The 27,345-nt window shown below is 34.8% G+C and overlaps 2 protein-coding genes across 2 annotated transcripts; one reads left to right on the top strand and one right to left on the bottom strand.

Moving 5' to 3' along the window:
• Positions 1-1,254: 1,254 nt before the first annotated feature.
• Positions 1,255-13,631, top strand: Smp_043350 (UDP-n-acetylglucosamine pyrophosphorylase; the record flags this gene model as incomplete). Its single annotated transcript, XM_018796900.1, has 8 exons — positions 1,255-1,305; positions 1,387-1,510; positions 1,549-1,753; positions 3,892-4,067; positions 5,606-5,844; positions 6,737-7,056; positions 9,391-9,637; positions 13,456-13,631. The coding sequence occupies 8 exons, from the start codon at positions 1,255-1,257 to the stop codon at positions 13,564-13,566; spliced, it is 1,473 nt and encodes a 490-aa protein (XP_018651995.1). The 3' UTR covers positions 13,567-13,631.
• A 6,952-nt stretch (positions 13,632-20,583) lies between these two features.
• Smp_043340 (putative biogenic amine (dopamine) receptor) lies at positions 20,584-22,239 on the bottom strand (the record flags this gene model as incomplete). The annotated part of the gene is made up of 1 exon (XM_018796899.1): positions 20,584-22,239. One exon carries the CDS (start codon positions 22,237-22,239, stop codon positions 20,584-20,586), a length of 1,656 nt encoding a protein of 551 aa, XP_018651994.1.
• Positions 22,240-27,345: the final 5,106 nt, after the last annotated feature.

Genomic DNA, 27,345 nt, shown 5'->3' with positions numbered 1-27,345 from the left:
GAGAAACAATGATATCAAAAAAGGAGACAATATTTCAAGCAAATGTTAAAGTAGAAAACATTTGTTTTATTTGACCACTTTAAATGGTCGCAATTCAATTTGTGTAGGTCATTCTGCGTACAATTTGGGATGTCTGACGTACCTGTGATTAATATCCCGCTTCATGGACAGGATCATTTATTTACTTTCTGGAATGAGCTCAATGCTAATGAGCAATCTGAAATCCTCAATGATATTTCAAAGATAAATTTTCCTGCTCTCGGTCGCATATTCAATGTAAGTCTTTTGTAGTTGTATCAACGATTAAAAAGTGTGAATGAGTCATTATTTTGCTACCAAAAGACCGTAGTTTATCAGCCTTTTCATCAAACAGTGCTATGTCATCTGCAATTGCAAGTCAATATGTGGACCCCATGGTAGAAGGTTGCTGGAGGGATTGCAATCCCTGAAAATTCGGTCGATAAGACAGTTATTTCCTTTTTCAAGGATAATCTACACTAAAATAATTCTTGTCAGTATGTTATAGCAATGTTTTGATTGTTCCAAACCAAAGTTCTTCATTCGTTCCTTACTGTAGTCCCAAATGGGACTACGTCATCATCTTTACTCAAAGTTCTCAACATTATTTAGGACCTTTAAGGAAACCTTGACTGTTCACTTTAGAGAAAAAAATTATTTCAAGTCGTAGTTCCTATCACTTTATTATAGTTCAATTTATCTAAAAGCTACTGGTGTCCTAAACTCATCGGAAGTCTCCACTTATGTGGTTTCAGTGTCAATTACTGTTTTGCAGTTCACATCATTTATGTAATACAGATTTATTTTTAAAGCTACTCACTTTCTGCTTTCTAGATTGTCTAATATAATACATAAGGGCGTACATATACATGATTAGACACTGATTTTCGATCTATAAAATAACTTTGGTCTGTTGAGTAGTATCTTTATTTGAAATCGTGACGTTACTCGAAAAATTGCTTAAATAAACTCTAGGAAGTCAGTAAATATAAAAACGTTTGCTTTATCCCGTCTTTTTCTGATTGATAGTCTACAACTACTGATTTGTCAGATCTAAATTTTAAGTATTATGAAGTGTTATCAGTATTTCAGTTACATTCCTATTTGGTAAGTGACTACTGACGTATTATTCGTTGTTTCACGGGAAGATACTCAGTTGTTTATCTGGTTGTTTTCTTTCCACAATTCATGTCTTTCCGACCATCATTGTGTTGTGTTACAACTTAACTCCCCTTAATGATTTTCAATAGAAACTCGAAGAGAATATCAAATTATGCACTTTTTGTAGTATGTTTTGTATGTAACGAAACATGGTATTGCATTAAAAAACCAGTTTACAACAAAGATAATCGTTGTTTCTTATAACAGACTCCTCCAAATCGCTCTTCCGGAATCGATGACAAACTCTTGCCACCTGATTCAAAAATATGTAAATCTCTGTCGGAATTGCGCACTTCACAACCTCGCTTGCTGGAACGCTATTTCAGTATTGGTAAGTTACTATTTCGTCGCTCAACGTGATATTTCAAGGTTTGCGGGCAGTCAATGAAAATAAAGTGGCGGTTCTACTGTTAGCGGGTGGTCAAGGGACACGACTTGGTGTTTCCTATCCCAAAGGGTTGTATAAACCAAATTTACCATCAGGTCGTTCATTATATCAACTTCAAGCCGAGCGTCTTCATCGTGTTTGTCAAATGTGTAAAGAAAAGTTTGGTAAAACTCCTTCGATAACTTGGTGAGTAACATCTTTGTTAAACTCGATAGTTATCTGTTACTCGAACGTATATCTAGATGTACTGCAATAAAAATTTCTATTGGGAAAACCAGTAATAACACTGAAATTTGATTGATATGGTTGTGAGTTGAAAGAATATGATCTCCCTTTCAAAATCCTCTCATATGGTCGCACGTTTTCAGCCTCCTCTAGGGAAGAACTACTCACTACCTTCACAGTGGTAGTGTTTCTATAATAGTGAGAATGAAACTGAACATCTGGGGCCCAAACTGGGTCTATAGATAGTGAGGGTTCACCTAGAGGAGTCAATAATCTCGCTTCGAAAACACCAGTGCGAATTTGTCACAGAATCCTAAGAAGACGAGGAGGGTACAAACGTCTTTTGACTGAGGTTATCAGGGATTTGGATTTCTTGGCATTAATCTACTGTTTCGTCGATTACACATTTAGGTCGAAGGGTGATCTGAAGAAAACTAAGTGTTATATTTTGTGCACCCAAAGAATACTACTGTCCTCACACGTGTAATAGTTACCAATAAGAAAAGTCAAATAACGAACCACTCAGCTGATGCACTAAGCCTCAGAAATAAGAATCTATTTTCTACTTCATTTCTTTCCTATAAGCCTCAAATCTGGACGCAAACGGGTCATTTCGCAACCAGCTATCGATTAATTGGATATGTACAAGTCTACTCTCTTTAACGCGTCTATTTGAATTCTGACCACGCTCTGGCGTACATCCACCTCACTTTTCATCCTGGCGGTTAACAGATTTGTTATCCTAAACTACTTGACGTAGTTTGCTTACACTCCCAGTTTTAATTAAATATCAAGTGGATCTGGGTTGGAGGATGGATTGACTCGCTGGAAAGTATCGATAAGCAATGGCTGCATTTAGGAGATTTGTACTGTTCTGCAAGACATCCCATTTATAAACATTATTTTCTCGGTTCCATTTGATCTTGTTCCTGCAGATCCTAAATATAGCGATGCTTGTAAGTCACTTTCGCATAATCTCACAATACCGTGGGATCTGGTAGTTAAATCGTTCTTGAGAGTCGGAAACAGGAGCTGCATTTGGAAACTATCAAAAGCTGTATGAAGTCTTTTAAGCCACTGCCAGCGAAATGTCTCACATCAATAAAACGATTCATAAAAATGATCCCATTCCATTTATTAACATTCAAGGACAGATCAAACTTTAACGTAAGCATTTTAAGGGACAACTCAACTGTTCTGTTATCGTAACAACTTCATCCGTATTACTGTCCTATGCTCCTTGGACAGAGTCCACTGATCTTTCTAATGACGTGGTCATCCATAAGGAAATGCAACTTCTATGTGTCGTACTTCGTCAGGTTCAGATGACTTATCTCTATCCGTTTTAAAAAGTGAATGAAAATTTATAATCAAAGATTTGGTTGGATTAGAAATGATTTGTCATACAAAGTGTTCCATCGTACTAAAATCAAGCGATTGTCTTAACCATCTTGAGGTTTCTATGTAAAGCAGTTGATAATGATCGCACCATAAATCTGCTACCAGTTTCATCTTAAAATTTTAATTTAATCATACTTTGTGAAGGACACAAAACTTGTGAAGGACTGATTTGTAGATTTTTATTCGGCTCGTAGGTGAATTGATCAAATCTTCACTCCTGACCAGGAGAAGATATATCAATGCATAGTGGTTGGACACAATCAGCAGGAAACAACGGACATACTTTGCACTCGTCACTAAAGCGTATTTGGAAGCTTAGGTGGAACTGATGCTTTGCATCTAATTCGAACCCGCATCAAATGGTGTCACAGTTAGATACGATACTACTGGGCTATTCGGTTTGCGATCGATCTTCTGTAGGACTACAACTTTCACACCAACTGATCACTGTGTAGCTTACCTTTCCTATACCTTTGCGCTGATCAAATTGGAGTTTCAATTACTTAGCATCAAGAAATGTTGCACACAATGTCAAATCACCTGGACCTGTATTCACATTACAATCTGTTCATTAAAATAGATACCCATGGTTTTAACCACTATCCGGTAACCAGTATCTCTCTCTCTCTCTCTCTCTATATATATATATATATATATATATATTACAAACTCACGACCAGATTTTTATTCTTATTTAGGTATATTATGACTTCTGAGCACACAAAAGAAACAACTGTACAGTTCTTTGAATCATCTAATTATTTTGGACATAATTGTGATAACATAGTATTTTTTGAACAATACACTCTTCCGGCCTTTTCTGTAGATGGAAGAATCCTGTTGCAAACTAAGTCTAAACTAACATCAGCTCCAGGTAAGATTCCAATCACTTCATGTTGACTGAAATGACACAAAGAATTTCCCAAAGATAAAAAAACTAAGTTTCTGCGTTTTGTCGTACAACGGCATTTACATTGGGCAGTGTTGAATTTCAACCACAGTGATGTACATCATATATTTCTGCTTGCTAATACTATGTGTTGAGTAATCACGTTGAGTCCTTCACTGTTTGTTTAGTTTGAGTTTACTATCTAGATAAGTTTATGAGCATATAAAATAGATCTTTGTCACTTTAGGGAATGCAGCCATATATTGTATTCAATCAGTTTCTTCATTTTTCTACTAAACTATTGGCGATTGTTTCACTGTTTAGATTCCATGCTGTATACTTAAAGATTTATCATATTGTTTACACTCAACTGTTATATTTAGTACCTTTATACTAGAAAAAACTGCTTAATACAATTTCTCAAATGAAAGTATGAATTGAGTAAAGTTACTTGAGTAAATAATAATCACTGATAATATAAAAAATGTACACATTCTTTCTAGCTAGAATAATAATGGTATACAACTAGTGAGTTTACTAAATATTATCATGGTCAACATGTTTAAATGTAGTCATGTATGTTGATTATTCAATGGTTTGAAATCAAACGCCAAAAAGCTTTAATCAATAAGTAGAAATTGATACTATTAATTATTAACATTGTTGTTCTACCAGCCGAAAATGTAGACCTCTGTTAATTAAGACATCAGCAAATGCCTCATATATATATATATATATATATATATATATATATATATATATTCGTTACTACTTTTCTTCCCGACCGTTGCTGCTACCTTGGTGTGGTGATTGGGTTCGCCTATCATGATGAACCAACCAGGCTATACTGGTCGGAACGATCATTCCTCAAGGTCCTGCCATGTCAGACAGATCGGTTAAAGAACGGTAAGACTAAAAGCACCAAACCCAACGTCCAAGGGCGAAGTCGTACTACTGACCGTACAGAGGTGTGGTGGCAGGGAAGTTTTTCCTTCAAACAACCAGCATAACAGCGATTCTGCCTTCCCACAAAGAAAGGGTGGAGTTAGAAAAGGTCGACCCTAAAAATGCACATCTTGCCTTATCTCACGGACATCTGCCTCCGGCGGTAAGGTCTCAACACATACGCAGCTAACATAGAAATTACCCACAAAATGGTTGTGTGTGACCGGCTCCAAGCAGTTGTCTTTTTGGCACTGCGGTCACTCTCTCAGGTCACTAAGACCAACTCTAACCCAATTTCCTTTCCAGGTACCTCTAGAAGAACCCTTCCACGGTGTGGACAACCGGGAAATGATAACCGCCTTCATACTTTCACCAACACTCAATACCACTTTGCAGCTGACTGACCTCTACTTTTCTTAAATTAAAAGAAAAACAGTATTTCTACTCAATAAGAAAGTGTTCTTGTTATTTCCATTGTGTGCTTTCACCTGTACCATCTGACGAATACAGCGAAAGTGTATATATTTATTTACGCATTTATGCTAGTAATAAATATACCTATCTTACTTTTTAACTAGATGGAAACGGTGGTTTGTACAGGGCTCTTAAAGAACGTGGTATTCTCGATGATATGAAATTAAGAGGAATCGAATATGTCCAAATTTATTGTGTTGATAATATTCTGGTAAAGGTACCTGATCTCCACTTTATTGGATACTGCGTCGAAAATAATGCAGATTGTGCTGCGGAAGTCGTTCAGAAGCTAGACCCAGAAGAACCGCTTGGAGTTGTTGGAGTAGTGGATGGTCAATATCAGGTAATCTGTCCTGTTATCCAGTTGATAGTATTGTTTTCACCTCTTATAATAATATCGGGTCACGTAAACATAATTTTGAAAAATTGATTATTGTCTCTGTTGGATTCATCATTTATCATTAGATCGATTCACGTTTCTTCTACCTCATGTATTAAGCTTTTTAAGCACTTCAACGATTTAATGGGATTTTTCGATTTCGGGGCATGATTTAAGTTCTCTCTGTTCTCATAAAGACTCTAAAACAGCTTTAACTTTGTCCCATTAGAATGGTTTTAGTCACTCATTGTCCCGGTTTTCACGAACATATCCGAAGAATAAGCAGACCAGTCCTTTTATTGAAGCTTTCTTGCATTTAGAAGCGATTGAATGGTTTATTAGTAAGTTTTCTCACCAGTTATTTCTCTACTTTAAATCAGTATTTCTGTTAGATCAGTGGAAATTTGTTCTATTAATGAGTTCTTAGTTTTTGAAGTGGAGAAAATTAAATCATTGTAATTTGTCTTCATTTGACGTGGTAAACTTTGTTTCATACACACTATCTTTTACAGTCTCACTCTTTGAGAATCTGATCATTTCAATTCAAATCTTATACACACGTGGTGTTTCTGCATTCTAATCTACTTAAAGAGTGGAAATTCACCAACTGGTCTACTAAACATTGCTGTATTTGCATTTAATTATTCTTTTGTTCATGGCAGTACACCAGTCAAATCAAAAACTCTATCCTAACCTTAACACGTCGAACCTAAGATTTAACAGTAGCAATTTTTAAAAGAGAAGCGCTATTTTATATCACTTTAGTTTTCATCTGTATGATTTTTATTTTTGATTTTCACTAGAGGTTTTATGTTTTTACAAAACTTTAATGGTTTTAACTTCATATTAATATTAGGTCGTAGAATATAGTGAGATATCTCCCGTTACAGCATCCTTACGTGTAAACCAATATGACTCTCATAATAATGCACACAATCCAAATGATAGTGAAACCAGTCGTTTAGTTTATAGCCATGGCAATATTTGTGTACATTTCACAACGAGATCATTTTTGGAACGCGTTTGTCAGGATGATATACAAATGAAAATGCGCTATCATCGAGCTCAAAAGAAAGTTACTTGTATAGATTTGCAAACAGGAGAATTGATTGTCCCTCAAAAACCGAATGCAATCAAATTTGAAAAATTCGCATTCGATGTTTTTCCATTTGCTAAGTACGTCATTACTTTCGTCTATATTCTTTTTTTCCAATTGTACTACATATTCTTGTTAGTTCACCTTATCATTTATTTAAGTCTTAGACTGTGAATTGTCTGAGGAAACTGTTTGTTACTTATTTGTAGGGGTTTGAATATCTTTGTTGCTGATTTTAAGGGCTACAGCTTATGAGTCGTAGACCTATGTTATTTAGTTTATTGTCAAGACCATTTTACGCCTGACTTATAGGTTCCGCATGTGCTCATATTGATTGTAGAAGTTTTCCCAGCGATATATCATACGATTTAGTATTTAATCAGTTATGCCAATAATTAAAAATAGTTTGTGGTATGAATGAAGTGTCATTCATCGAATAATACCACTGATCGGATTGATTAGATGTTACTGGGACATCTATGTCGGGATTCCTCGTTTTACGGATATGTGATCAAAATGACACAAGCAACTTCGAGCTCTCTCTAGACTAGGTCCTATTAACATAATTTAATCTGCTTAGATTAACTAAGAAAGAATTTAATCTTTTTCCCGATTGTTCTATCTGGTCGTCGCTAATTTTCATGTCGGAACCGATTGTCCCCTATACTTGTAAAACGAGGAACCACTTCAATTTCCCACGACGCGCAAGTAAGAACACAAAGACTAGTACAAATAAAGATTTATTAAATTGGAAACGCTACGATAACCCTAGTCGAAAATGTACTCGATAATATATATTTATTGTAAACCCATTTTGATAACTAATTGGGATGAAATCACATGTATGGAAAATACCTAGAGTTATAACGAATCACATGCTAGGTGACATGGCTCAGAATCGATCACATTGGCGTAGGTGTATATACTCTTTGTCTTCCCTTAAACCTTGATACATATATGTGCCTGGTCCTACGTTGTAGCTGACTGACTGACATGCTACTTCTCATTCTGAGCATAGTTCATGTTGGCCTTATACAAAGATATCGTGCATGAACAAACATCACACTCAAACAAATTAATGTTATACGGAATAAAATATCATACTGGAAAACAAGACAAAACAAACACTACACTGATTAATTATCACATTTAATTAAACAGAAGTAAGATTGGACAAAAATCATAACGTGTAAAAGAACGTAATTATACCTTTTCATCCCGTCATATTAATAAAAATGAAGCATGTTAGAAAACCAAGACAATCTTTTCCTAGCTGTCTCCCGTATGTTTCCAGGATACTTGTGCTATTCCTGCTTATTTTTATGTGTTACTATTTCCATTGACTGGTTCCTTGTTACTGCGAGGTGTTGTTTTATATGCTAATGAGTAAAGACCAAATACATCACTACTTGTTTCTGCTTGAAATCAAAACATTTGGGTTTATTGAGTTCCATATAGGAACAAGGGACGGTTAGCAGCAAACTATTGTCAGAACAGCTACTCGTATCTAATATTGTAAGTTCCGTCCACCGTACGTGAAGTAAATTCAAACCCTGGAAAATTCAGATGTATGTTACTGCTATTCCAGTTGCCAGTATGTTTCAGTGCTCACTCATCCATGTGATACGTTAAACATTGCATAATCTGTAGACTTTTTTCAATGAAGAATAATGTCACCACGGTGACAACTTTTAACGTAACCAGTTAGGATATCTTTATGCGCCGTGAAGAATAAAGTCCAAAGCTATTGCTAGCCGTTTTGTGTGCAAACGACAAAATCTAGTTCTGATTTCGAATGTATCCTTTGCTCAAATCGACATTTTTCTCTATATGGCTGTTACTTCTACTCCTGTCTAGCTCACTCTCTTATTTAATGTAATTTTTTACTTGGTTCTCTAACAGAAGAGGTTATCAATGTAATATAATATTCGTCAATAAAATTCCCCTAAGTTGCCGTGATCCTTTGTGAGATGTAAACCTTCTTATGTGATTTTCGAATTCCAGAAATTGGTTTAGAAGTATTAACAATGGTACAATGTTACTCAAACTTGATTGTATTTAACGAATCGAGGTATACTTGCGTTTCTCTTGCTTTTTTCTGTTCTATTAAGATTCCCAAATGTGTTAAGTTCATTTCCGACATCTCATAACATCAACGAATATCTAGCGTATTTTTTATTTCAGCAAGTGTCTTCCTTTTGATCTCATTTGGGCAGAACATCGGCTCCTTACTATCTTTGGTTCTGAATCCCATTTTACTGAGGCTTTTCCTGTAGTGATAAACCTTGATACCTTAACGATCATTAATTACACTTGCTTGTTAAATAAACTTAATATTTAATTTGAACATTTTTATTGTATAAACTTAAGCTGCTTAGTTCTCGTTTTCATTCTGTTTTTCTACTCTCATCAAGACGATTTTTTATATGGGAAGTTCCTAGAGATGAACAATTTTCTCCGCTTAAGAATGGACCAGGTACAATTAAGGATTGTCCTAAAACAGCGCGACTTGATTTACTTAATTATCATACTCGCTTAGCAGAAAATGCTGGTGCAATACTAGTAAATGATAGTTCTACGTCTAATGGGAATGGACACGTAGATAGTGTTCATGACAAGCCTTTAATTGAAATTTCACCTTTGATTACTTACAATGGTGAAGTAAGTTTTATTTACTTTTCGTTTAATAAATTTCTTGTGTAAACGTACTGTCAACAACCTATTTGATCATCGTAAAATTCACCTGCAATGTTAAACATCAATCACTAGAGTTAAAAACACAGCACTGGATTGGTGACTAAAGAATTCTAACATTCAACCACTGAATCACAGGTTCCAAACCTACTTCATATAAGTATCTTTCAAAAGCTTGCACACAAATATTTACTTTACCATTAAATTACAATATCGCTAATTAGGAGTCATTTCAATGTTTTCAAGTTAGATATCAACTCCGTTGGATGCTGACCTAGTGGTCTTGTAGGTTAAGTGCTCAGGTGCAAGACCGAGAGTCTTGTGTTCGAGTCCCGCGTGCGGGATCGTGGATGCGTACTGTTGAGTCGTCCCATACTAGTATGAAACGGCAGTCGAGTGCTTCCACTTTTCCAATAGTGGCCTAACATTGATCAGTTCGTGATTTCACTGAAACAATAAACAATCTGAATTACGAGTTAATTAACATTAAATGAGCTTAGTAAGTTATTTAGTTAAAAAATGACCGTGAATTCATCGTGTTGTACCTAAGTGTTTTCTTACCACAGGCTATTCTATATCATTAGCCGATTATTTTATTAATTCAATCAATAGAAATGATAGACGTGTTAGAGTTCTCTGTTTTGACCTTTTAAATTTAATCCCTTAATTGATGTAATCAGTCGACCAATAAAATCCTTCTCTAAGCCTATCATCCTGACACGCATATAAATTGTTTTCTAAACTTCCCAATACTTCATAATCTAACCAGTTTTTTTCTTATATTACATTGTTTTACTTGTATTGATTCAATTTCTATTGACTTTTTGGCGAAATATAATTTTCGTCTACTTAAGTTATTGATTATATATTTAACCTACATTTGGTATCTATATGGTATAATTAAAAATAAGGTTAGAATGACTGGTAGATTAATCGTATACTAGACTATTGGCAATGGTCATATTTCGATATGCGACTAAACCTAGTAGGTTTCTCTATTTTCTAAAGTTTTATCCAGACTTGTAATGCGTTGATTGTGATCTCAGTAACTCAATGACTGGTGAGGCTAAATGATTCTGGTTCATATTTTAGACTACGTGAATTTGGAGATACATCCTCGGGGATGGTTGTCAACTAGCACAGTGTCCGAAAATTCCTATAGATTATTTGGATGGTGTAATAAGAAGACAAAGATTATCAAAATGATGTGATATATTAACGCAATACATTTCGAACAATCTGACCAAACACATATTTGTTATGAACATTTATGTCTAAAAATAAAAGGTCAGTTAGACAAATGGAGGGTAAGAGAAAACAAAGATAATAAATAAAATAATATGTGAAACAATTTGAAAACTCATCATGCTGGATAATAAGTTAATAATACCAGGGTAGGTTTAAGGTGCGAACAAACATAAAGGGGGTTTGACTTTTCATATGGCTAACGTTTCAATAATGCAAATGTCTGAATTGGAGATAAATGCCCAATTTAAAAATCTCTATGATCAACTGAGTACACTAACCCCTACGTTTTTAAATAATCAAAGCTGGTGTAAAGCTAAACGGGTGAATATAGTGCATGAATTTCATAATCGTGGACTAAAGTATAGAAGCATATTACCTTCTCAGCATTTTAAATCACTAAAAGAACTACGAACAAACTCTGACATTGTCTTATTGAGGCCTGGTAAAGTATCAAGCGTGGTTATCATGAACAAATGTGAATATAAAAGTAAGATGTTATCCATCCTGAGTGATGAAAGTAAGTTTATGCCTGATGACGAATTTGGAGGTATTAGCAAACTAAAGGGAAGAGTAAATTCAAACCTGATAAAACTGCTACACATGAATATTATTGACAAAGATGAATTTAATTTTCTAAAACCTGTGGGTTCTGAGTATCCTCATTTACATGAATTACCTAAAATTCACAAATCAAACATTCCCTTACGTCCGAATTTTATTAATGTGTTGATCACCTACACATAACCTATCTAAATAACTGACAAAATTGCTGGATCCTATCCGTAAACATTTATGTAAGTGTTCTCTGAAGGATTCTTTTGAATTGATCGATCATTTAGGTGATATTAATATCAAGGGAAAGACAATGTGTTCATTTGACATGAATTCCTTGTTCACAAATGTACCTTTGAAAAAGACTATTGATATATTATGTGACTACATATCTTTGAACAACCTTAAATTTCCTGTTCTTTTAAAAATACTTAAAGATTTGCTACTATTATGTACTGACAAAGTCCAGTTCATATTTGAAGGTGAATACTTTCGTCAGATCTATGGGGCTGCTATGGCTAGTCCGTTAGGACCATTATTAACAGATGGCATATGTTGAAAATCTAGCTGAAGGTCTAATCAAAAACATGTCTCTTTATAAGAGATATGTGGATGATATCTTAGTTGTCTGTTTATTGAACAAACTTAACACTCTTCAAAACCACATCAGTCTTTCATGCGAAGAGAAGAACGATCATCTTTCTTTCTTAGATATAGTTATATGTAGACGAGATGACTCAGTCAACCAATCCATTTTTTAAAAGACAACTTGGACGGGCCAATACCTTAGTTATCATAATTACTACCCAGTGTAATACAAACGAGGTTTGATAAGGGGCCCATTTAACAGGATTAATAGTATTTGCACTAACGAAGCCAGGTTGCTGAACAAAACACTAATCGAAAATGGTTATCTTCTAAAATCCATAAATCTATGGGAAGGTCGTGTTATAGTGAGACCTATTATAGCCTTGGCACAAAAAAGCCTGCCTACATCATCTAACCGTTTAGAGATGAGTCAAGTAGCATAAACCGAAAATAATTCTTTGTAATATCACTCAACTCAGTCTTTAGTTGATATATTTTAATTTTTATTCATAAATGGAAAATCTGATGACCAGTGTGTATTTGTGCTATGGGGTAGGTGGTAAATATTATACCAACTTAAAAATAACTTTTAATGTGGTTCATAGTATATGTGATGTAATTTTCACTACACATACTTATCGAATCTCCTGTGTTGTATAAAAATTAGTGTGGAGAGCTACAGAAATTTCCCAACTAAGTGGTACTTAGGCGCAATATCTTCCCAGTGACACTATTGTCAAAGTTAGTATGAACTTGAGGCTATTCAGTGGAATCTGTAATAAAAGATGAGGTAGTCAACCTGACATTTCACTGTTTCTTCTAAAATCTTGTTTCCGCTCTATCGGTTGTGATTTACCTTCACTTACAAACACCATCATTTTTATTTTGGCGATAATATTCTTTTTTATTACTCTAGTAGAACTAAACTTTGCTGGCTAGTCTCAAAAATCACATAAATTTTAAAATCTAAATCACTTTTATGACTTCTCATTTCGTAGCCCCGAGTAAGCTCATGAATCGTAAGTATCTTAAACCGCAGAGTAATCACATCACTATTTTGCTTATTGAATGATGACCTTCCATTATCATTATATCACATTCTCATAGGTCTTACAAACTTAGTTTTATGCAACACCTGGTCTTTGAATAATAGCTCTAACAACCCTATAGGATCCGGTTTAAGAATTGATATACATTTGCTGAAACTTTCATAGTTGGTCAGGATGTAACTTTCCGATATCGTATACTGCATACTACCTACAACTGAAAACTGTAAAATATATTTCAATGAAGTATATTTTTGTGAACTATTGCTGACTGAACATGCTCCTCGTCATGTCATTATAGCTGGAAAACAGAACTTAGCTAACCCGTTTTCCCTAAACTCTTCTTTTTAGAACTTAACATGTCTAAAAGGTGTTAAAATTCATGGTCTCAATCGTTTGGAACAAGACAAAGAAACCGGTAAACCAATTCTATTTTCTTGTGAAATTAATGACAGTATCTAGTCAAGATCTGTATGGATTTTTTCTAGCACTGATATATTCAATAACCATACATACAAATGGTCTTCCCTAGGTGACATATTCGGCCACTTTCATGCTGTGATTTTTCTATGAGGTGTTTTGTTTCATATATTTTAAACATTCCATATTACAACCTGTTTTTGTAACTGTTCGCTTGTATGTTAATGTTCAAAATTATCTGTTCTAATGTGATTTTTTTAAAAAAAATGTTGTGTACAATCAATGTGAAATTCATTCTTTTTCAATCCTATGTTCATTTTATTTTTTAATTGTGCTCAGTGATTGTTATTGGTTTCGTTCTCAATAATCTATGATACTAAGCTATACTGTTGTTATCTTCTCTATCACTTATCAATTTGTTTTGTAACTTTTATTCTTAAAAACAAAATTGACGTTTGTAACTTTATTTTCAATAGAAAGTAACCGTTATCTTCGGGGTGATTTTTTAAAAAGAGAAAATTCGTTTGCCTTTGTTCATATTATGACTTTTGCCCCTGTTGGTTGTCACGTGACAAAATCGCCAATCAGAATACCGACTTATATGACCTTGTTCTTGTGTTAAACAGTGACACGTTAACCAACACCAGCCACCGTACGTCAACCCTGAATCTCTATTGGTCCTCAAACTAGTAACTTCTCACCTAGCCCTACCTATTGAGTCCAGAACACAATCTCAGCCTCCAACGTATGAATAATATATTTCAGATATACGTAGTTTATATACAGACAAACCAGACTGCATCATACTATAAAATTAAAAAACAACAATTAGGCAAGACCAAACCAAATGTGGTTGTAAGTGTGAGAGACTGTAACTAATAGATTGAGAATATATTAGGAATGATAAACCGTATAATAATAGCCAATAGGTCAAATGAAAGCCTATGAATGTGAATATACATATTATCTAGTTACTTGATAGTTCCAATGGGAATATATGTATTAATAGTCCATAAATCATTCCTAGCAGTTACTATCCATTCATTCTTCTTTCGAATGTAACAGTTCACTATTAATAACTCAGATATACCCACCAAAATAAACATTTCTTTAAATAATCAATAATAATTTCTTTGCAAAACATAACTATTATTATTAACCTGATTTTTCATGAATTATATTGTTGAAATCTTTCATGTACCTACTTTTTTCTGGGAGGCTGCTATTTATAACGGGAGAAAATTGCCATAACACTAGGATAAAAAAGGATATATCATATAGGAAATAAATGTTTTTGGGGAATAGAATAATATGAAACCATATAATAATAATAATTTATTACTTCAACACATAAACATTGGTTCAAGCACACACTAAAATATATATGCGCCACACAATAAAAATAAGGTTGTGAAGAGATAAAGGAAAGTAAGTGTAGTAAAAACAGAGATGAGTAGACATTAATCTGAGCGAACAATAAAAATAATAGTAGTAATGAAGAAGCAGTTCAGATGAGAAACACCCAACAATAAAGGATACTTTCAGTTAGAGAAGTTAATTTCACTTTTATGGAGAAAGTCGAGTAAAGTAACATCAAGGTCGCCACAGGCTCCTATTCTGAGCCATGTGTGATAACGTCTCAAGTAGTGTTGTCCCATGTCCAGGACACCAATTAGGGAGTCTCACGACTCGTGTCACCACCAGCATTTACGCAGCCACCCAGATACACGAACTTCTCGACTACTTCTCTCTGCTCACTACCAAGAATGAGTGCAGGTTCAGGGTGTGATAAACGTCAACTATTTGAATCACTTAATTCCACTTAGCTGTCAGCACGTATGTGGAAATCTGAGTTTGAGGTATGGCTGTTCGAAACTACAGTATTATTGATTTCTCCCATAGTCCACTTATTCTCAATGTGTTCCACTCAACATCTTTCAAAATGGATTCGGGAAAACATTTGGAACGGAAGTTTAGTCAACTTGGTTGGCAAATTTTCTAAAGCTTGTTTTACTCCTCATGTATGGATGATATAAGTGGAGATATTTGTGTGAATGTTGTTGTTTTCGAAAAAGACAAACGAATTATTTTCAAGAATTTTGCAACGATGTTTATGTTTGACCAGTTGGTTTCATTTTATATTTTTCTGTGATACTACTTATTAGTATATCAAATCAGAAGTGAAAAATCGTTGGCACTAAACCTGCCAATTATGTTTGTCTTAACAGACGAGTTTTCTGAGTTTTCTAGCACTGAATAGTCAAGTCGAAATATCAAGAATAACTTGTACCTCGTAAAATCCCGCTAAACAGGTTGAACTAAAAATTACTATATGGAGTGTCATTAGGAAGTTACATTATCAATTTCCTTAAAAATATTTCATCACAATAGATCGTATTCACTGAAGTAGAGTTCGAAATAATGCGTAGATAAATCGATTTGACTTGACTGACTGTGTCAAATACATTCATTGACTTATTTGTAATTGAAGTTATTTCACATATTTAGCAGACAGCCATGCTATGTGAGGGTACACAACTTAAGGTTCTAATTGAAAGCTTGATTCGGTTTCCTAAGCTTTTCTAGTAACCCCAACACTAACTCTACACGGCGACTTAAACTCGAGAGAAAAGGTGCAAATTGTGGAAAGAAGACTTTAATCCAAGGTCAGTTTCTGTGCAGAAAATCAATGATCTTTATAACATTTTAGATGTCTTTGGGCTTGTGAAAATTTCTAGAACCCTTCTAAATATAGTAGCGGGATAGACAATCATTCAATCAGAAAAGTAACACGTGATTCGTCACTTTCTAGATGTTTCCGAGAAATTCCTCTTCGATGCTGATTGGATAAAATGTTTTCCAGTATTTTCAGGGCACCTATGGGCTTTTTTCGAGGAATTTTACGGGTCTCCCTAACAGTAATCAGTGCGGGGTTTGTTGTCAATACTATTGTTGCCTTCGAATAAAACGAAGTGAAAAAATTGAGTTATATATGGTCAGGCTGATAAAAGTTGATTGGAGATGAACGTTATGATACTTTTGATACATTATATAGCACTATGTTGAGGACACATTTCCATGCGATCACTCTTACATAACTGATACATTTGACGACTAGACTTATATATGACAACATAAAAAGAAGCTATTGTTGACTGCCTGACTGAAATGCAAACACAATCTCATAAACGTTTCCGATCGTTTGAAATTTGATTTCTGCTTAAAACGAAAATTCCACCTGTTGATATGCAGCCGTAATTGGTACATCGAATGGTGTGCAAGCAATAGTCGAATACCATAAACAACTAATAAGATTTCATGAATTAAGTTAAGCGAAAAATTTTGAAACTGTCAGACCTCATCACCACTTTGATATTTCAATATTGAACGTAGTTTTTTAGACTTGAACAAGTTTAGTGAAGCCAAGCAATTGAATGTTCATAACTACAAATAAATTGAACGTTGTGTTTCAATTATCAACTTATTCCAGACAGCATTCATTGTATCCACACACTTTTGTTGCAAAAATGTCTTGTTGATTGGAACCAGTTTACTGATGAGAGAATCTATGGTACCGACATTTGTTTTTCAAGTTGTTCAATATAACATCCAGTACATAGGTATGATACTCACTTCTTTAGGCTTATTACCGCTCATAAGGAATAGGTCATTGACCAGGAGTCGCTGGTTGACTCCGCCCTCAGTGATCCATTCCAGTTATTAGCTTTCTCTGCTTTCATTAGGCTGTTTTTCAGTGATGTCTTTTTGTCTTTTATGCTCTCAACACGAAGCGTCGTAAACCCCATATGTAACGACCTTTCAATTATCGTGACGGGATTTAAGTGGTTCAAATGCTTTTTTCTGGTGAAACGTTTTACAATGAGGTTGCGTTTTACGCGGGAAGGCTGTTAACTCGACGGTCAACTTTACTCATCTACACCGAATTGAAAACTATAGTAATCCTAAAAGAGCTCAAGGAGGAGTTGACGACATATACAGGCCAAAAATTGCTTTTAATTAGATCTTTATGAAGCTTTGCATTAATGCTTCCATGGATATGAGAAAAACATTGAACAAATCAGGCCAACTTGTGGACCACAGAAACATAGAAAGCATATATCATTATCGTAATAGGTAAAATGTATAAATTGTTTGCAAAGCTACAGGTACGGTGGCAGATAAACAGAGTGATCAAGCCTTCTAAGTCATTTTCATTGCTTCAATTAGTAATTTCATGAGGCTAGCCTTGGTAATCTCAATACTGATTTTTTCTCTCTGATAGTTGTTGATACACAATTCTAACTGTCCTAACAAGTCGTATACTCGTAAATAAAGGAGGAAAATCAAGATTTATGATATGCTTTTCCTATAAATTCATATATTACACCATAGGAATAAAATCATAAGTATCTTTGATTTTTCTGTCAACGACGTGGTTGCGTAGAGATTCCAATATTTGAACTAGTCAGTTTGCAGTATATTTGTATGAGGAATTATTATTTTCTAAAACCGGATGAAGAGTATGTTGTAACTGGTGAACTTTAGTTAGAACACGATGTCGTGGTGCCTTTGATCTCCTGGGTTTAAGGGAATCATGAGTGATCGAAAAATTTACCTCCTTGCGTTTCACATGTTTGAAAAAATTAAACAATGGCTTCTCTGCCTTCCTGTTTATGTCCTTATTGTAATCACATATTAAACTTTTGTTGGATCGTTCTACAATGAGTTCACTTTATCAGTGCTATGTATCTTGGGCTTTAAAACGAATCCTCCAATTTAGTTTGATTTACATATGTTAAGCTTGTTGCCTTTTCTAGACATTTATTAGGCGGTAAGATCCTATTTGGTCAGTAGACACTTCGTGGAGGAGATACTGAAAAACAGACATTCCAGGTCTCTGAGAAAAACATTCTATTCGGTTGAACTTCATATTGTCTTCTCTAGCTGGCCTTCAGTTCATAGTTGAGTGAAGGACAAACCCTCCCTTTCGGCCAAAATAATTTGCATATATTAATTTGGTTTCTGTTTTGGTGTAAATTATATAGGTCGAATAAAGTGAGCTCTCTAGAAACCCATCTCCAAACATTCCTCCATCTGACTACTGAAAGGACTATACAAGTCAGTCAATATCTCAATCCTGGAACATCTTGTTAATTCTGGTTACTCCACCTCACCAGTATTTTCCTTTAAAATTACTCATACACTCGGAAGGATTGATTTGAATGGAGTACTAATCGAAACTTGTTTACATTAGAGGTTCAAACTATCTTCTAATTCAAGTCCAATATTCATGTAGTATCAGTATATCTTATCCCTCATCCTACCTTGGCCATATCTGTTTAGCTATCATCTCTAAACTACCATCATTTTTATTTTTTCCATTTATTTTTCATATTCATTAATCAGCCAATTAGTATTTCTATTCTTCATAATTATCCATAAACCATCTGCAGTTTAACATTTCTTATTAGCCATTTGATTATTACGCAACTTCCTTTCAACATTTGATCTATACTACTAACTTATGGCAAGAGACTGCTTCAATTTTTCAAAAGCACTTGACTACAGACCGTAAAATTCAGTATTTAAAACATTTGATTATAAGTAATAATTTTCTATAATGACACGAAACTCGTGTATTTTACGATAGACTACTCTTTCAGGTTAACAAATTAGCTATAAGCATGATTTTATAGCATAAGTAAATGGAATTGTCGTAAAGAAAATTTTGTTTACTGAATCGCTTTTATTATTCTTCAATATTAAGATGGATTTCTTTCTTCGCTTTCCTATTATTGGCAGTGACCACGTAACGTAGTTCTAAGTCTAGCTAACTCATCAGGTCAGATTGCAATCAAGTCTATTGTTTCTAAAGATAAATCCTTGAGCCGCATGTCATTGGTTAGTCTTAAATATTCAGTTATAGAATATACGACTCAAGGATAATACCGCTAATTGCACAACATCTACCCTGACACTGAAGAATTATGGGCATCCTATTTTGGATCAGTAGAAAAGTTTCATTCCGATTTTTCAATGTTTCCAGGATTTCACTAGTTTATTCATATTTTCTCACATCTACTTTTCGTCACTATATTCATGTAGGTCATAAGGAGTTATTTACTTTTTATGATATGGCTTACAACAGTAAATTACCTTTATGGAAGACTTTTTTTCCAAGTCATTGATATGTAATTTCAATGAATCTAAATTTTAAATGTTTTAAAAATTCTTATTAAAAAAATCTTTAATTATTATTCACTTAGTATTGTTTGTTTAAATCTTCACATTGATGCTCAGGACTGCAACTGGTCAGTCTCTTATTGGCATATGTGCATACTGTGCGTATTGACCCGACAAACCCTTAATTCACAAGCATTATAAACAAAGGTGGATAGTGACTAGCAGTGAAATCCAAGACGCACGTTTCGTCCTATTTGTGACTCGTCAGCTGGATGTACCTGCATCTCAGAGTTGATGTTCACTCTGGGACTCGAACCTAGTACCTTTTGTTTCAAACGCCATCGCGTTGTCCAGATTGAACATCAACTCTGAGATGCAGGTACATCCAGCTGACGAGTCCCAAATAGGACGAAACGCGTGTCCTGGATCTCACTACTAGCCACTATCCATCTTTGCTTTTAATTCTTATTACATGTAATCTTGTTAATTGTAAAATGTATGTTTAATGTTTAGGTAAATTAAAATGTTATTCGAAATTCAAGAATAAATTTTATTAATTATAGTCAAGCAAACTGATATACAACCTTGTCAATATATTCATTATTTTATAGAATTACAACTTTGGATATTGAAAAAAGGGAACTAAATGAAATGATTACGTAATATACGACTAATCATTTTAAATGATAAAGTAAAGCATGATTACATATTAGGGTGAAAAGAATTGTTATAGTAAAAACCTATGGATAAAATATTTACAATATATTATCTATCAACAGGATATAATAATGTCAATCATCCTATCTAAAATAGTTAGCAATAATACAACACCATAATTAGAACTAAGAAATTATTGATTACCCTTGTTCTTACATTTTATATATTCCTTCCAATATGTAATAAACGTTTGAATGCACTTGCATATTCTTTAGTACAGAATGCATATATAAATGGATTACACATACTATTCAAATAACCTGGCCAGGCTGTTGCCATTGTAATTCGTTCTGATAGTATACACTCACATACACCTTCAACTAAATGAAAAATAGCAAATGGTAGCCAACATAAAATAAAACAACACACTACAGTTGCTACTGTTTTGACAGTTTTTTGTTCTCTATTGAAGATGAGACGTTCGTGCCGATAGCTTTGTATTTCAGTATGTGTGTTAGAATGCTTCAACTTTGCAGCCACATTTTGTGTAATCTGACTGTTTTGTGTCTCAACATTTTTGTGTTGCGGACTATTTTGTTGATCATTTAAAGAAGCGTCAGTTGTTTTGTGAACAGCTTGAAGTGAATGCTCTATGATTATATCATCTTTCGTATGAGCAGTTGGTGAAGTAAAGGCTTCTGTGTTCTCTGTACTTTCATGAACCACAAACATAGAAAAATCATTCAAATCAGATTTCGTCGTTCTACGCAACATCGTTATGCGAAACATCGGAATAAATTTTGTGTGTTGTTTAGGCGTTTCCGAAACATTCCACTCTGGTTGTACAGCACGCTCATTGGAAAAGGAATTCATGGAACTTTGACTGTAAGATTGAGTGACAGGAAATTTGCTCAGATTGTTACGTCTCTCACATGGAGTGCAGGCAATGCACAATTTACATTGTCTGCATTTTGACACAAATAATCGAAGTTGATTGGAGTTAACTGAACTGAGATACCTCTTGATACGTACAAAGCGATGGCGATAGATATTATTCGGATTGAACAGTAACCTAAACGATCCAAATCTATGTTCTTCCGGATTAGATGAAAACTTACCAAATTCTAATTCCCTCGAACGACGATGAATCACCCAAAATATACGTATGTAAATGAAACCGACTAACAAAAATGGGACGAAGAATATGCAGATTCCTGTGAGAAATCTATATCCTGCATCAGTTCTTATGTAACAACGTCCTACTCCTGTGTGGTGTTGGAAGCCAAATATAGGTGGGACCATTACTAGCAACGATATTATCCAAGCACCTCCAATCATTAAAAATGCAGTACGACGTGTTCGCTTGCTGATGTATTTCATCGGATAATTGATTGCAATATATCGATCCACAGATATACAACATAAGTTCAATATGGAAGCTGAACACAAGAACACGTTGAGAGACAGCCAGTATATACATAATTCGTGAGATTCATAAGGCCAATAACCGTAAACTTGACGCATGATGGAAAGTGGTAGAACTAGGACTGCGACAAGTAGATCAGCCAGAGCAAGTGATACAATGTACAAATCAGTTATACGTCTCAATCCCTTAGTCGTTACAACAGCTGAAATAACTAGTAAATTACCACCAAATATAAAAATGTCAGATAGGATTTGGAGAGAGATGATAATTATGTTGAATGCAAATCTCCATTCACTGAACATTTCACTTTCCACTTTTGTTAGATTAACGAGATCATTGATAAAATTAGAATTTGTGCTGGATAATGTACAAGAAACATTTGCATGACATGTCTCCATTCTATATTCGTTTTCACGGAAACTGTTGTCATTTAAAAACACTTGTTTCATGTTGATGACATCTTCTAAGAATATTTAGTTCAGTTGTTTATTCGAATCTCTATGTGAAAGTTAAGAATTCAAGTTGTGTCATATATTATAAAATGTAATTATTTGGCCATCTATCTTGAAGTGATATGTTTATGTGCTCATCAACAGGACACCAAGATTTATTTTTTGATTCTAAGTTAAATTCATATTATGTTCATAAAATGTCCAACCAGACTGTTATACCAATCAGAGTGCTACGTAGAAACGAATTCTAACCAATCATCTATTCAGAATTTGTCGTAAACAAAACGTATACAAGAATATCGTACCATGAACAAACATCACACTCTAACAAATTAATGTTATACGGAATAAAATATCACACTGGAAAACAAGACAAAACAATTACTACACTGAGTAATCATCACATATCCCACTTATAAGCATCGAGTTTTTACTGGCCCTATATTTGACTCCGATTAGATCGTATGATGATTACGATTGAAATATACATCCCGGCTACCCTCGAATACAATCATCGACTTAAATTGCGTTAGTGAATAACAGAATGAAATAAGTCAACACGAGAATGGATTTCGAATACACGTATTTCATACAATCTTTGTTCCAGACAGACGATCAGAGAAATGAAACGAAGAAATCGAAACGAAATGAAACAACGCGCAGTGGGGAAGGCGAGTGAGCCAACTCGATTTAATCAAGCCCAACTCAATATTTATATCCACACAAAAATAAATTACAGACACATGATGAACATGGTAAGCGATTAACACACTCACGATCATATAAAACGAGTCAGGGCTAATAAGCGAACAATTGAAGTAGTCAAAATATGTCTTGAGAGAAATGAATAGATTGGTCTTTCCAGAATCTAGAATAACCTATATGAGCTTGACGCAGTACCAGCCACTACAGGTTTCTACAGGCTCCTTACAACTCACTAAACTATGTTGGCCTGTTCCGTTCAACCGCGAGTTGGACCAAAAACGGGGATCGTTGCCTGATCACATTGTGCAAAGTTTGAGTAGGGACCAAGAAGTCGGATTGTTGGAGGGTGCTATCAAGTTGAAAGCAGCAGCTTCTTCTGATAACTGCCGGAAGCTCTTCCAACTCACCCGAGTCACTGGCAGCAAGAAGTATGGTGTGAGCGAAACAATCTGTGGAGCTAATGGAATGCTGATCACTTACATCTACCGACGTCTTGGGCTATAGATGGAGTGTTTTTCCACGGACAGTCCAGTTGGCTTGATGCCCTGCTGACATTGACATGCCCGGCGACGACTGATCCACCCAACGAGTCCAAATTATTGGCTTCCGTCATACTTATTAGATTATTGAAAACTCCAGAAAGATTGACTTGTTGGGAACAGACGGGTTTTCGTTAGGATCGAGGATGTATTGATCATATCCTCACCCTTCGCCAAATGTTAGAACACATTCACATTTATTACAGGCCGACAATAGTAGTGATGCTTGACATCACGGCTGCCTTCAATTAGTTGAACAGGACTGTTCTCTGCGATTGTCTATTGAAGGATGATGTACCTGAGAAGTTTATTGACATACTGAAAGCCCTATATACAAACACCTTAAGCATAATAGGGGCATATAACCACCTCTCCATTGTTCCACTCAAACAGTGGGGTTAAGCAGGGTTTCCCAATCTCACCATTCCTACCCAACTTTGCCATCGATGACATTCTGGAAACAGTTCTGGTGGATGTAGGTATTAGTGGTGTAGATCTGTTCCATTAAGAAAGACTTTTCAACCTTTGGTACGCGGATGATATTGTCTTACTGTGAGATGATACCAAGCTATGCAATCTGTACTTAATCAGTTGGCAATTATTGTTCGTAGGTGTGACATGTACTTCACACCTTCTAATTGCAAAGTACTTCTGCAAAACTGGCAGGACCCTCAACTTGCACTCACTCTTGGTAGTGAGCAGAGAGAAGTAGTCGAGAAGTTCGTGCATCTGGGTGGCTGCGTAAATGCTGGTGATGGTGTGAGTCGTGAGACTCCCTAATTGGTGTCCTGGACATGAGATAACACTGCCTGACACGTTATCACACATGGCTCAGAAAAGAATATTTTCTGGGTTTGGTACTACATGTTATCTCAGAGATATTATTCATGTAACGAGGCTTACTCAAGGTGAGAGGGCATGTAGTAACACCACCATTAAACGGAGAATTGAAAGAATATATTTAGTAAATGTATTTGGGAAAGATGGTTACCAACTAAACCTGTTTATTGGACTTATCATTACGCATAATATCAGTAGGAAAGTTCATAAATGGATAATTCTACCTCGCATAGAAAACATGACGTCTAGGAATAGATTTAGACTACATACCCACAAAATCTTCATCATCGATATCATTCAATTCAAAGGACCCCTCACTGCCTGTAGTCAACTACGGATCTATGTTCGACTGTAAGTACATGAAGATGTCCGACAAGGAAAGCATCTAGAAAGCTAGACCCAAGAACTCTGATCATGTTCAAATCTACAGACATATGAGAACCGACTCGAGCTATCAGTGAATAAGAAAAGGGATGAACAACTTCAAGGTCAGAGATCAGGGCAGGGGAGAAGACTATCAAAGCAGACATACGTGCAACGGCCACATAATGATGGACAACAGCCATTCAAAATCGAGGTAAACGGGATAACGTGCTCCATAGAGATTCTTATAGAAATATAGTGAAAGTCTTACGACAAAACCACCCAAACCAGACGATATAACACATCCAAAATCCTCATCTTGAGTTGAAAGTATCCATCAACATCTTATAGCGCGATTACGTTAAAGATTATATTAGGGAAGAAAATGATATAATCTGCCATATAGCTGGTGTAGTCATAGATATGTTATCCTCGTACAGATAGATGGGAAACATAACACACTCATTTCTGTCTATATGTGTGCACGTGATTAATATCTTTACCTCACGTGAGTGATTGTGGGTGCGCACTGCTGAGTAGTTTCGCACTCAGTATCTGAGATGATTTTGTGGGTGACAACTACGTTAAATATACATTCGTTGTTCATTCGAAGAATGAATTGACGAAAACTATGGGTGAAACTTCGGGGATTGTATCAACAAACTAGATGACGGTATGAAATGATTAATCTTACTGATGCTCTTGTTTCACAAAATAGGTAGACTTGAAATCGCTCTTTCCCTTTTTCCCTTGGTAACACCGTTTTTTGGAGATATGTTGCGCTTATAAAGTCTTATTTTACAAGTGAAATGCTAGCCCACTATTTTCAGGTTTTACGGAATTGTAGAAAGGCGTTTGCATTGTAGAAAGGCGTTTGCACTGTTCACCATAAATATGTCACAGGTGTTTGTACAGCATAGAAATTGACGTCAAAAATGAAGAATTGAACCACTGTTTAGATTTGAACTAATTTTCCCTCGGAGTGTTGTAATGTTCCTGTATCATGATATATATATATATATATATATATATATATAAAAGCATAATTGTATTACTGCTGATTATTTTGCAATTACTAGCAGTTTTATCAAATAAGCTTTTTCTAGGGTGTTTCATAATAATGGAGTTCTTAGAATTTCAGAAAAATATGTTTTTACTAGTTATATATAGTGCAAGATATCTTAGTATCATGGTGTATAATGATGTTGAATGTAAGGATATTTTATTTTTCAGGAAAAAGGCAAGTTGTTATCTTTATTCATTTTATCAGAATATTCTTCTTCTAATGGACACATTATCAATGCGTTTCCATCTTTTATACTAATTGAAGTAACAGATAACATAAGGTGATACTGCACAGTATATTTTAGGTGATTAAGTTGTTACATTTTATACAAGTATTTATATTACATATTCTGGTATCAGTTGTTTATATCTACATTGGCATGACAAATTATCATCAAATAAACATAATTGCATCTTTCGTGACGCTTTCTCTACGGGCGTGATTTTTTCAGAATACCTACTATGCAATGTTTCCTAGATAAAGTATTGTCTAAAGCTCAGATGCGAAGAAGTAACTGACTTTGTTCCTCAGACAACTAACATTTCAAATACATTTGATATAATAACCAAATGTTCAGTTAGTTATCATCACACTGATTTCTTTTAAATCTTGGATTATTGGAACTAGAGTTCAGACAATTGATTGAGTTTTGGAAATTTCATGTATGTTGAGTGGCTTACGTACTTCATCTGACACACAGAATGGACTTAATTTTTGTGAAGTCACATTGACATTCACTGGGAGTTGAGTACAAAACTTTATCAAATTGGAAGATGTTTTCCAATGAACTAGATAAGTGAACGGATTATAACTAGTTTCTATGGAAAATCCATTTGTTTCATACAAGTCTACTTCTAACACAAGCATCTCAAGTAATGCACACTCAGACTACGAACGAATGAACAGTTTGTACCCCCAAGGCTTTCACTAAAGAGACTTTTGACTGATATCAATCACTAGAATACTACATTTACACTGTCTTCTAGATTGACTCATTACGATTATCATTCTCAGTGGGTCCACTACTTTGCTAATACGTGAAATGTTCACACAAACTACACACTTTCCAAGGTTAGGATTCGCATAATTTTCTACCCTTACAACTTACGTTTTGATGCGTTTCCAACAGACGTCCACATTTCAACGAAATCCTTGAATTAAATCCTTTGATTATGTTGAATGAGGAGTATTAATACATGTAATAGTCTGATGCAAGGCTTTACACTTTTAAACTGTCCTTAGTAATCTTGTGACGATTACTTTTAGTTCGAATTTATGATTGGGACTTGATATTTGAGAGGGTTTTGGAAATAATTCAAGGCCCTTTTCATTTTAGTGAACTGTTCGAAACAATTTATGTTTGAAGTTTCAATGACAATGAAAGCATTAACTCTGATTTTCTGAAAGTACTATGAATCATTCTTCATAATGTGGACAAATTAGAAGGCCACTGCACGTACACGACACTCGGTCTCCATCAGATACATAGTTGTGAAGTATATTAATCTCATTTGTCGAAAATTAGTGATATTGAATCGAAAACCGAACTGTATCAAATAAGGAATTTTGACATATTATACTGATTTTGAA

Source organism: Schistosoma mansoni, chromosome 4 (assembly GCF_000237925.1).
Source record: "Schistosoma mansoni strain Puerto Rico chromosome 4, complete genome".
In the NCBI taxonomy this organism is placed as follows: Eukaryota; Metazoa; Platyhelminthes; class Trematoda; order Strigeidida; family Schistosomatidae; genus Schistosoma; species Schistosoma mansoni.
The sequence above is the reverse complement of the archived record's forward strand: the minus strand, read 5'-3'. Positions and strand labels throughout refer to the sequence as shown.